The sequence below is a fragment of the Sus scrofa genome, chromosome 1 (genome assembly GCF_000003025.6).
Source record: "Sus scrofa isolate TJ Tabasco breed Duroc chromosome 1, Sscrofa11.1, whole genome shotgun sequence".
Classification (NCBI taxonomy): domain Eukaryota; kingdom Metazoa; phylum Chordata; class Mammalia; order Artiodactyla; family Suidae; genus Sus; species Sus scrofa.
Window position 1 is genome coordinate 104,714,501 of NC_010443.5, and position 12,144 is coordinate 104,726,644.

At 38.8% G+C, this 12,144-nt stretch overlaps 1 protein-coding gene across 37 annotated transcripts in view; it reads right to left on the reverse strand.

Annotated features, from left to right (window-relative positions):
- The window catches only part of TCF4 (transcription factor 4), a 361,111-nt gene continuing 353,275 nt past the window's right edge, over positions 4,309 to 12,144 (reverse strand). For 17 of the 37 annotated variants that reach the window (XM_021093499.1, XM_021093435.1, XM_021093439.1 and 14 more), the window contains 6 exons: positions 11,937 to 12,072; positions 11,804 to 11,848; positions 10,127 to 10,289; positions 6,635 to 6,864; positions 5,199 to 5,339; positions 4,309 to 5,003 (listed from right to left, as the gene is read on the reverse strand). In XM_021093499.1, the coding sequence (XP_020949158.1) occupies positions 5,203 to 5,339; positions 6,635 to 6,864; positions 10,127 to 10,289; positions 11,804 to 11,848; positions 11,937 to 12,072 (711 nt within the window). In that variant the 3' untranslated portion in view covers positions 4,309 to 5,003; positions 5,199 to 5,202. The remainder of the gene's footprint in view (positions 5,004 to 5,198; positions 5,340 to 6,634; positions 6,865 to 10,126; positions 10,290 to 11,803; positions 11,849 to 11,936; positions 12,073 to 12,144) is intronic. The other 20 variants (XM_021093491.1, XM_021093587.1, XM_021093484.1 and 17 more) reach the window with 3 other exon arrangements.

Consider the following 12,144-nt stretch of genomic DNA (forward strand, 5'->3'; position numbering starts at 1 on the left):
ATGGACATTAATTATACTCCTCCAATTAGTTAATCCTCTAGACAGTTTTCTTTTTTGTTTTGCATGCATCTCGTTCCATTTTCATTAAGGGCATCTCTTCCTTGGTCAATCATGTGCTTTGCCTTTCAATTTGTTTTTGTGACTTTTATTTTTATTTTTTTTGTATGTTTTGTCTGTTAAGCTGTCAATACCTCCAACACTTGGAAAATGAAATCTAGATGTGGTTTTACTTACAAAAGAGAATCAGAGCTATATGGACAATGCAAAATGAAATGAAACAAGTGTCAGAAACAGTTTATAAAAATGGCACATTTATTGCTACAGAACGGTCATGTACATGACTTCATCGAATAACTACAGATGGGAAACAGGTAATGGCCTAGACCAAGCTGGGTTTGTTTTTGTCTTGAAGGAACTCCAGCACACAACCTGTTTGGACACTTCTACAAATCAGAAATACACCAAAAACATGAAAAAATCGAGGCACTCAGCCACACATTGAAAACAAGGTGTAACTGTTTATCTTTTTTTTTTAAATGTTTTCCCTTTTTTTCTTTTTTTTAACAATTTTTTTTTTTAGTTTTTAATGCTGCAGCTATGTGTACAGTCGCAAAAAATTTCCCCGCTGCGACCTACAACTAAAAAAACAAAAACAAAACGAAAACAAAAAACAAACAAAAAAGCTACCATACAGTTTCATCTCAGTAACACATGGTAAAATAACATCTTTTAAATAGTAAAATAAAGTAACAAACTTTTACTCATAATGATTCCAAAAATCTACAAAGAAGAAATATTCAGAATCTGACAATTTTTTTTGTAATATTCATGGTATAAAAGGATTGCTCCTGCGAAAAATAAGCCAAATATATTTTTTATTTTTTAAATTTAGTTTTTTTTTTCCTACTAGGGTGTACTACAGTCTATTTTATAGCAAAAAGAGCACTAGACAAACAAAGCTTTATAACAAAAAGCCAGGCACTGATACATGGTAAATCTCTGCTTTTTTTTTTTTTTTTCTTATCTTCACTTAATTGCATCACAAGTAACAAGAATGAAAAAGGCCACAGTTCATATATTTTCACCATTACATATGTCTATAATACTTGAAATGAGTATGGCAAAACCAGCACTGCACAAAGATGAGTCCACTTCAAGTCCCATGAGAGAGAGCGTGTCTCTAAAGAAAAACAAACAGAACCAAAGCAAAATAAAAAGAGAGGCCTAAAGGCCTTGGTGCCCCATTGTGTTGGAATTCCTCATATTCCATCTTGACTTTTTTTTTTTGTTTCCAGTCAGCCAGCAGACTAAATTTTTGTGCTTGTTTATGCTGAAATTGTTTCATTCCTGACTCAAGTTCACTTTTGGACACAGATCATATTCTGCCTGTTGGATCCAAGACGAAAATCCTCTTTAACCCCAAGTCTTGGTTCAACACCCTCCCCACCCCCACCCCCCAATCCCTCATCAAAATAAAGATCACCAAAAAAAAAAAAAAAAAAAAAAAAAAAAAATCAAGAAATAGGAAAAAGCGAAAACCAAAAAGGAATCGGAAGACTGAATCAGAACCAGTTGCGTTACTGGATGGACTGACAGTTGTATAAACATTAGTGTTCCTTGCAGCTACACAGAAGACAAATGGTAGAAATTCCTAGATGAACAGATCCCTATTCTGCATATTCATAAATTACTTGAATGTGGAGGTGGATCAACTGTTCCAAGTTGCTTTTATTAAAGCCCATGACTCTTAAACAGATCCCCAGCCTCAGTATCATCATATATATAGTGTAGTATGGACCCTTAGGACATTTTTGTATAGTACTTTAATACTAACTGTCTTCTGCTAAATTTCACTCGAAAATCCAGCACAGGATACCAATATCTTACCTGGGTTTGATAATTACAAAACAACAACAAGAAAAAACACACTAAAAAGGCCACATTCCCTTTCATCTTTTTTCCTTTTTAATGGGGATACAACCCAATGAATACAGATAGGTGCAGATGTTTCTCCACCAAGCAAAAAAAAAGTAGTGAGCAGCTTTTGGTGGCCGTTATAAAGTTTTTCGCTTATTTCCAAAGGGAATTCCACAAGAGAGGTATTACATTACTGATTAATGAATACATCAAAGCTGGTGAGCAATAAATTGCAGCTTTTTTTACTCTGTTTGAGTGAGAACAAAATAGAAAGCACCGATTTAAAAAATAATCCAAGAACTACAATTTAATTTTTTTTTTTTGCTTTGCTTACAGATTTGAAAAACTTTAAATCAGCTCTATGAAAGCACCTTGATGATAACATGTATCAAAAGTGCCAATCTTAAAATGTACATCAACGCAGGGAGTGTTTCCAGTTCCCTAAAGAGTAAACACCATACTTTCTTCTATACACTTATCCTGAATGTGATCAGAGTATACCTGCTTCCTATATAATATTGTTCCTAGGGATACCCGCCTTGGTAGACTATACAAAGTGAGTGCAGAATGTACCACTAAAAGGAAATCGTCAACATACTGAGGGTACAAGTACACATGGTTTCCATTACTCAGGAGGAGAGGAGAGGATACAATATTGTCTTCCATGCCCTTCTTGGAGCCCCTTTGTTCGTCCATTTTCACAGGAAAGCCTCAACATAACTTTTTCATGAAGTCTGATTGCTGCTATTCTAAGGTTTTAATCCACCTCCACATTTTAGAACTTATCAACAAATCAAAGTATTTTTAGTTTTATCACTACTGAACATATTTACAGTTTTCAACACACACACAGCTAATCAAAATGTTTATGGGTTTGTAAAAGATGACCACGTGGTAACTATCTTATTTGTTCTTACATTTTCAGAAATGAACATAAAATTCAGATTCTTGTAGCTCACTATTTCATTTCAATGAGACGGTTTTTCAACCACACAGGTAAAAAAAACAAAAAAAAGAAAAGAAACAAAAACCAATACAATGTATTAAAACACATAATAACAAGAGTCTACATGTAAAAATATAACTTTTACATACACGATTTCAAAATAATGATACGTTTGCCATTTGTTGCATAAAATTTACAAATGTATTTCATTACTATATAAACTGGCAAAACAGGAGAACAGATGGAACATTTAGACCATTTCGATGGGTTTATGGCATTTACTCAGTGCTGATAGGTGGAAAAACTACTTGAACAAGGGATTTTTTTTTTTTTCTTAATACATGCCAAGATTGTGTGGCTGTAAAAATAGAAACGAGTTAGAGACAAAAGGATGCTGACAAATACTTAACTAGGAGCACTATTTCTTTACTGCACTATACACCAAAGTCAGTCATTATAAAGATTCACGATGGAACTTGGTTCAATTGTGCCCAGACGTCAAAGCTAGCTATCTGATGAGTTGCTGTGCCATAGCTTGATCTATGTTTCTATCAAATATGTTAAGTATAAACTTCATTCATACTGGCCAGAGAAATACTGCACTACCCCTCCTCAAGAAAGTGCAACTTAATGCTTTAGGACTTATAAGGCTTGTTATAATGCTGCATGATGATTGAATATTGGCATTTTTTTTTTCAGACGAAGGAGGAGGCAGTTAAGTCATCTACATCTTAGTAAACCCATTTTGAAAAAAAAAATCAAGAAAGCAACAAAATCAATCAGCTCTGTCACACTACTTGCAATTTTCTCATTGGATGGTTGTTGAACTTTACTTGGTTTTTTTTTTTTTTGTTTTTGTTTTTGTTTTTTTCCAAAAATCTGACCATGTATTCAGAAACACCTCACTGCACACTACTTCGGCTACACATGTAGGTTAACACTTTAATCATTTTGTTAAATCACAGCCACTTTGATTATGTTATGTTTCCGATGATATAAACATTGGAAGGCACAGTGGTAACATTGTAGCATTCTAACCTTGTACCTCTGAAAATCCCAGAAGAGGGTCACAAATGCAACATTACAATTCAGACAAACTCTTTTTGCCATGTCTTGGTAATGCTGCCTGTTAATATCTACACATGATGTGACTTTAAGTCCTGTGTTCCCAAAAGACTGAAGAAACAACTTTCTACTTATTTATGAATGAAAAGCAACATCGGGATCAGCATTTCATCCTGCACTACCCCTCCGGAAGCAGAGTTGGCACTACAGGTTACAAGAACAAACCAGGGAAAGGGACAGAAATAAGACCAAAAAAAAAAAAAAAAAAAAAAAAAAAAAAAAAAAAAAATCCGTATTTACAGTAAAATCTTTCTTTTAAAAAAGTTAATCAGTACTATTTTTTTACAGGAGAAAAAAGTCTGAAACAAATGAACAAAAGCTTACCATAGTCACTAAATTTTTAATATATATTTATATATATATTTATATATATATTTGTCATAGGTCTATAAGATCCATCTGTCCCTCCTACCCTAAGGAATGGCTAATGTCATCACTTCGCTGTCATCAGGACGTTTGCTGGTTTTGTTACGAGGGCAGCCGAGCTTCCCTTCCTTATTCAATATCCGGTAATTATAAACACTAGCTGACTTGAATACCAACAAAAACGGTCATGTAGTTTTCTTCAGAAGTACACTTTTTCATTATTGCAAGTTTACAATTTTTTTAAATTAAATATTTTTTTCAGACTTACAAATTAATTATATATTTTTTTTTTCTCCAAAAGAAGTTTAGGCACAAATGCATTGTTCCACAGTGTGGAAAGATTGCCATTCAGTCTCTGGGCTGCGTCTCAGCCTGCACATACTGCTTTAAACATTCTAAATGATATGTTAAAGAGAGTCACCCCCCCAAGTTGCGCTTTTTTTCTTTCTTTCATTTTTTTTTTGTTTGTTTTTCGGTTTTTTGATAATTGGGAATGCTGAAACCTCTTGCGTCTGCGATTCATAACTACTCAGACTTGTCTTATATTACAAAAAAGGGGGTTAAGGAGAAGTGTTTATGTGGGTTTAAGATAATACAGCTGTTAAGGAAGTGGTCTCTTGTATTAATGAAGCAATGTGGCAACTTGGACCTGAGAAGGAAGAGAGAAAGATCAATTAATACATTTATAACAGAAGATGGAAAGCTTTTATTTTTTCAACTTTTTTTTTTTTTCCCCAAGGGGGGTAAATAATCTGTTAATCTGGGTCAAATATGGCTTTCATGGCTGATGCCCTGGTGAGAGCAACAAAGGAAAAGCTTTCAGAAACGGCTGAAGACAACTTGCCCTTTTACATCTGTCCCATGTGATTGGATGCATCTCCCATGCCAGGGTGCGGGCCCGCCAGGGAGAGTGGGGGCGGCTCCGAGGACACCTTTTCCTCTTCCCTTCTTTTCAGACACGCAGCTTTCGGATTTAGATTCCTTTCTGTGGAAGAGGAAAGCACAGAGCATTTAGGTAATGCCTAGAGCTGTCATGGAACTGATCCTTTTTCTGAGTTTCTACCTTCTAGCATAAAAGCGCCAGTTAGGAAAACGCATACTACTATGATTCATTTGCTCAGTGGCAGGTAGAAGTTGAGGTGCCAGGTGCAATAGTGCAACTACTTTACAGCCTAAGAACGTTGGTAAAGCAAACACCCTCAGCTCTGATTACTGAGAGTACCTATGGACATGCCCTGAGGCAGTCTTACTGATAAGAAAAGTCCTCTGACTTAATTACGGGAGAAAGGAGAGCTGCCTTATAGATTTAGACACAATTCAAACAATGATGCTGTCTATCCTGATGAAACTATACTTCAAAAACATATATGCACCCCTGTGTTCATTGCAGCACTGTTTACAATAGCTAAGACATGGAAAAAACCTAAATGTCCATTGACAAATGAATGGATTAAGAAGATGTGCCATATATATATGAATATATGAATACTACTCAGTCATAAAAGGAATGAAATAATGACACTTAGAGCAACATGGATGCAACTAGAGATTATCATACTAAGTGAAGTAAGAAAGACAAATACCATATGATATCACTTATAATGTGGACTCTTTATGGAATGGCATAAATGAACCTATCTACAAAACAGAAAAAGACTCACAGACACAGAGAACAGAGTTGTAGTTGCCAAGGGAGAGGGGGGAAGGGGGAAGAGAGTGGGATGGACTGGGAGTTTGGGGTTAGCAGATGCAAACTATTACATTTTGAATGGATAAGCAATGAGGTCCTACTGTACAGCACAGGGAACTCTATCCAATCTCTTGGGATAGATCATGAAGAAAGATAATATAAGAAACAGAATGTATATATATGTGTGACTGGGTCATTTTGCTGTACAGCAAAAATTGACATAACACTGTAAATCAACTGTACTTTAATTTAAAAAAAGAAATAGGCAAAAGGACCTTAGGAACAAAACTAGTGAAATCTGAATAAAGTCTGTATTTCAGTTAATAGTAACAAACCAAGGTTGGTTTTCTTAGTGTGATAAATGCACCATAGTCATATAAGATGTGGACATAAGGGAACTAGAACTCTGCACTATCTTCGCAACTTTTCTGTAAGTCAAAAAGTACCCTAAAATTTAAAAAATATAAAGAAACAATGATGCTGAAGGATGCTTAAGAGTCTGCTCTCTGCTACCACTCTCCTATCAGCTCCCTCCAGCCCTGGGCTTCCTCGGGTGACCTCTGCGAGAAGGCCGACTGGCTTGCACTGACCTCGGACTTGCTGCTCCAGGCTGAGGATGACGGCCACAGCCTGGTGGAGGATCAGGAGCTTGGTCTGGGGCTTATCACTCTTGAGGTGGAGCTGCACCATGCGGCCCAGCTCCTTGAATGCCTCATTGATGTCTCGGACACGCAGGCGCTCTCGGGCGTTGTTGGCCATCCTCCGCTCCTTCTCCCGCTCTGCCTTCTGCTCCGGTGTCAGGTCCTCATCATCATTATTGCTGTGGGACAAAAAGGATGCAACGTTTTCTAATGGTGTGGGGGAAAAGATGGTTTCTAAATTCCTTTTGCTTTCTTCCCAGTTTTCGGGGAACTTCTCCATCTCAAGCTCTTGTCCTTGGCAGAATTTTCCATCCACCTGAGCTTGGCGCTGCTTTAGGTGGCTGTGCTGGTCCCTACATGAGAACGTTTGGTGTCTCCCAGACATGAAACCCAAACCCAGCAGGACAGGTTTAAGTTGGGGCCCAGGGTGCACCATGTTCATGGAGGGAAACAAAAAGAAAAACAAAACCTTTATCCATAAGGCTACACACTGCAAAGCAGGTCACAGTCAACTTCAGCTCAAGCTACACTTCAGGACCACAATTCAGAAGGTATTTTAGATTGAAGCTGGTTTTTAACTTTCATACTGTGACATCTGAAACCTGAAGAAAACCAGTGATTGAAAAATAATGTGGATAGGTTAAAATTAACATGATGCAGCTTAAAGAGGATTAAGAAGGTCCTCCATTCAAGAAAACAGAGCCAGGGGATTGAAGTCAAGGGCCTATTGTCTATACCAGCTTGGGAGGCTTGGTGAGTCCACTAAATGTATGTGGGGCCTCACTTTCTCCATGTATTGAAACATGATCTCCCTGGCCTTTAACATTATAGATGTTTACGATCCTCCAATCAAGTTGGGGAAACCTGAGCTGATAAGAGTTACATGCAAAACAAACAAAACCTGACCCAACCCAAACACATACTGGTGATCAATGACCATGACCTTGTTGTGAGTCAGAAATGAAGTCAAAAAGCTGATCTTTGATTGTGAGAATAGAAATATTATATGATTGTTATCAAAGGCATGGTTGGAGCCAGGCATCTGGAAAGATGAGATGACTTCTGTTTCTGGGTGTCATGCTGACAAATTAGAAACTTTTGAATGGGGGTGGGGTGGGGGAATAGGAATGATAAGCCGCCTGGAAAGCATGTCATAGCAGGAAGATTTCACGGCATCAAGGCTTTAAATAGTTCCTGGGTGATCACGTCAAAAAGAGAGGTGTGGGAGATGTCTTGCCTCGGGAAGGTAGGAGAGAAAGAGAACTCTTCGAGGGGAACAGTCTGAATGAACACAAGTGAAAAGCTTTGGGGGGGGTTTGAGAGATATAAAAGAAGAAGTAAACTTCATTCAAAAAAACAGAGTCTCCATCTCAAGAAACAACATGGAGGATGCGAATTAACCTAAATTCAGTCCTTAACTGAACTCAAGGACTATCCAGGTTAGCTTCTACGTTAAAATCCCATGAATCTGAAATGGGCACAGAATAGAGATGATAATCACAACCTTTCAAAGGTGGAGGAACACAGGGGAGGTTATCTACTCAATTTAATGTACACATAATGAATATTGGCTTAAAATGCACAGCTCCGAGTCTTCCCCTGGAGAACCTCTGGGTAACTTCCACATTGCAATAAGAATCCACTAGGACAGAGAAGCCCCAGTCAGTCAGAAATGGAGCGGTGTTCTTGGGTTGTAGCACAAGCTAAGTAAGCCAAGAACACTTGTAAGGGAAGGAGGGAAGAAGCCAGCAAGGAAAGATGCTGGAAGACTTGGCTCATCTTCCCGCAGGTTAAACTCCCTTCCAGATGGGACTGTCTGCCTAGGAGGTGTGGGGATGAACACTGAACTGAACCCACTGGAAAGTGCTCCCTTTCTCTGCCATCTGATTCTCCTCACTTCCCCTGCCAGTCTCCCTCTCTCTCTCCCACCCATGACCTCTGCTGATGCCAAGGAAATCAAGGTTACTATCAATTCATGTCCACGTTCCATGTCACAAATAGGCTGTAATGAGGGAAAAGAGAACAGAGTCGAGTTTCTGCCGGTCCTGTCCTGAAGTTAACAATTTGGGTAAGGTTTTTACACAGTGAACATGTGCCATGCCTTTTCCAAAGTGGGCCTCGAAATGGGAACTTGTTTTCCAAAGGTATTCAGGCCAATAGCCAATCAGAATTGATTCTCCACTTATAACTAAGGTGGTGAAGTGAACAAAACTGCCTAGAAAAGGAAAGCATTGCTTTACACCACAGTTTTGGAGGCCTGAAGTAAATGTCCAATTTACACCACAGTTTTGGAGGCCTAAAGTAAATGTCCAAAGAGTGACCTTTTAAAAGAAGAAGATTCTTAACAGTGAGTTAAAATGCTGTACTGAAACTTCAAAAGAATCCATTGATATGCACGTGTTATGGTCACTAGTTAAGTTACCAACAGCTGAGTGAACTAACAAAGAAGTTGCTAAGGATGTAAAATGCCCTCCTTGGGATGTCTTACTACCGTGGCCAGGAGTCAGGAAACTCTAGTAATGGTGAAAAGGTGTAAGCTTGATGCTTCCAGACTTTTTGAAACTGTGGTTGAATTTATAACAAAATTTATCTCAGAAATTATAACAGCACTATAAAGGCACATCAAAGTCCAATAAAGGAATTAAATGAAAAGGTGGCATCTTCTTAACTCCTACAGGACAGCAGGTTCAACCTTGAGAATGACAGCCTTTAAAAGGGAGGTATCGTCTTAGTACAATTCATTTAGTTTGCAAATAAAAACAATCCAAGGGAACTAAGGCAAAGAACATGGGTATCATGATATATATATAAAAAAATCTGATTATCAGATTAAAGTCCAAGGAGACAGATTCTAATGTAAAGATATTGGGGACTTAGGAAAACCAATCAGAAACTATTTTCCTGCATTGTTGCATTTTCTGTAGAATGGAGTAGCCAGGAGGGGAAAAAAAAAAAAAAAAAAAGGAGCAATTTAGATATTGCTCTTCTATATCTAAACATGTTTAGGATAAAGCTGGAAAATCAGTACTTTTCTACTTCTGAGGTAAGAAAAAAGTTACAGTTGCATGTACATCAATTGAGCTTTCATCTTGGCTAAGATTTCTTTTAAGAAATATTTTCAGAAGAACATTTCTGACCAAATTTGTAGAATTAAGCATAGTTTTACAAATCGACTGCTTGCATTTGAATCAATTACAAATTGTTTTTGCCGTGTGTCATTATCAGCCCTGGGTCCAAATTCATAAATGCAAAGACAGTTTCAGCTTTCCTAGAGTATAGGCATCTCAAACGATGCTCGGTCTCTAGAGTAAGCCTTTCGTTTTTCTTTTCAGCTGCAGATTTACCTGCCAGGAAAAAACAGAATAGTTTCTTCCCGTTCTGTTCACTTCATCAAAGTCCAATAAAGGAATTAAATGAAGCGACAGTATTATATACTGTTACCTAGATCTTGACCTAGTAATGGATTTGATATCCTTCTTGTCGTCATCTAATTTCTTGTCCTCGGAAGATTTCGTGTCTTGCAGGTTTTCGTCACCCTCGTCGTCGGACTTGATCTCAGAGCTGCCGGAGGAGACACTCTGGCCCTGCAATCCTGGCGGCATGCCTGCAGGAAAAAAAAAAAAAAAGAGAGAGAGAGAGAGACCAGGTGACACGGCCACCAAAGCCTTGATGCACAGACACGCACACCCCAGGCTGGAGAGCTGCCAGCTCCACAGTGCAGACTGCCGAACTGCGATCTGTCACTTTTTTCATGCTCTTTGGTGAAGTTTCAAAAATGCACCTGCGGAAACAAGTTTTCCCTGCATTGGCTCTGAGGTTAAATTCTATTTTGCAATCTTTTGGAGTAGATGGTAATTTCACTGTCTACAAAACATCAACTTAATTGCAATGAAAATCATAATCATGAAAATCACACACCTCAATGTTCTGATTAAGAACCCAAGTAAATATCAGCTATTATATTGAGTTTCTTCCATATGCAATGATTTAATAGAAAAATGTCCTTAAAATATAATTCCCAGGGAGTACGCTAAATATGTACAGTCAAGGCTTCAATAGATACCCTAATGAAATTCCGAAATTAGGCTTCTCTTATCCTCCAGGAGTAATCAGCATTTAAAAATGGTACATATGGAAAGCAGTTACTTGCTCACTGAAGACTTTACTAGCTTTATCACTGTTAACTTTCTAAGAGCAAAATGTATTTTCTACTCTGGCCCTAATGTAATCATTCATTTCTGGGGCAGATATGTGTCTATTTGCTATTTCTTCTATTTGTAATCTGTGAAGTCTAGGATCTTGTCACTCAAAATCTGGTCAGTGGGCCAGGAGCATTCTTATTTCCTGGGAGTTCCTTATGCTCCTGGGAGCCTAAGAGAAATGCAGAACCCCAGGCCAACTGAATCAAAATTGGCATTTTACCAAGATCCTCAGGTTGTGCTCATATGGTTGCTGGTCGAGGACAGAGAAAGAAAACCCAAAGGCTCTTTAAAAGAAAGGACCATCACAGTATTGCTAGTCAGATAAAAATGGGCAGGCATACCACATACATAATTACCACTCAGATGCATACAATGTCTAAGAGGTGGGAAAATGCTTACCCGTATTGATTCTTGCGGCAATGTTATCATTTTTATTCTCAACAGGAGGGGGAGGAGAGGTTATGTAAGTGTCCCCTAGTCACCTAGCCGGCCAGTCAATGGGGAGTCTGGGACCCAGGTCTTGCCCTGGCAGCACCACCTCCAGAGGTCACAGAAAGTTGACGGGAGTCAGTGGTAGGAGGTGGTCCTGCCACAAGTCCTAGGGGCTTGATGACTCAAGAGCAAAAATCATCCAACCAAGTTCCATGTTTTAAATGTACCTGCATTTCCGTCCATCTTACACAACAAAAGCCATTTCCTTCCTTCCTATCCATTTGGAAATATCATGTGCAGGCTGCAACTAACCACATTAGAGGTCCTGAACGAGCACAATGTGGAAATAGCTAAAATAAAATTTCCTCTCATCAGTCTGTTGTCTCATTCCCTGCTGAAATAGTCGTAGGACTTCAGAGGATGCTGGAGGAAAACAGTGACCGAAGAAACACAATTAGCCAGCTCCGTTTGCCCATTTACTTACCATTTTTTGGATCAAAATGGATTCTTGGTTTTCTGCCAGTGCTTCCTGAGGGATGAATGCCAAGTAAGCATGGGATTAACACTGGATCCATTGTTTCAGTGAGGTCAGAAGTGGCCCTCCGGGGCGGACCTACCTCTGTAAGGGTCCTGGGGTGGGTTCAAATCAGGGGAAGTTGCAGACTGGACAGGAAGCTGTGGTACTGGAACCTGGTTTGGGACAAGAGAATGGCTGCCCCTCAGGGCCACGCCGTCTTCACGATGGGCCCCAACCTGCAAGGGGGAGAGGAACTGTAGAGATGAGTGGGAACCAGAGGTGTGCCAGCTATTTATTTCCGGGGGCAG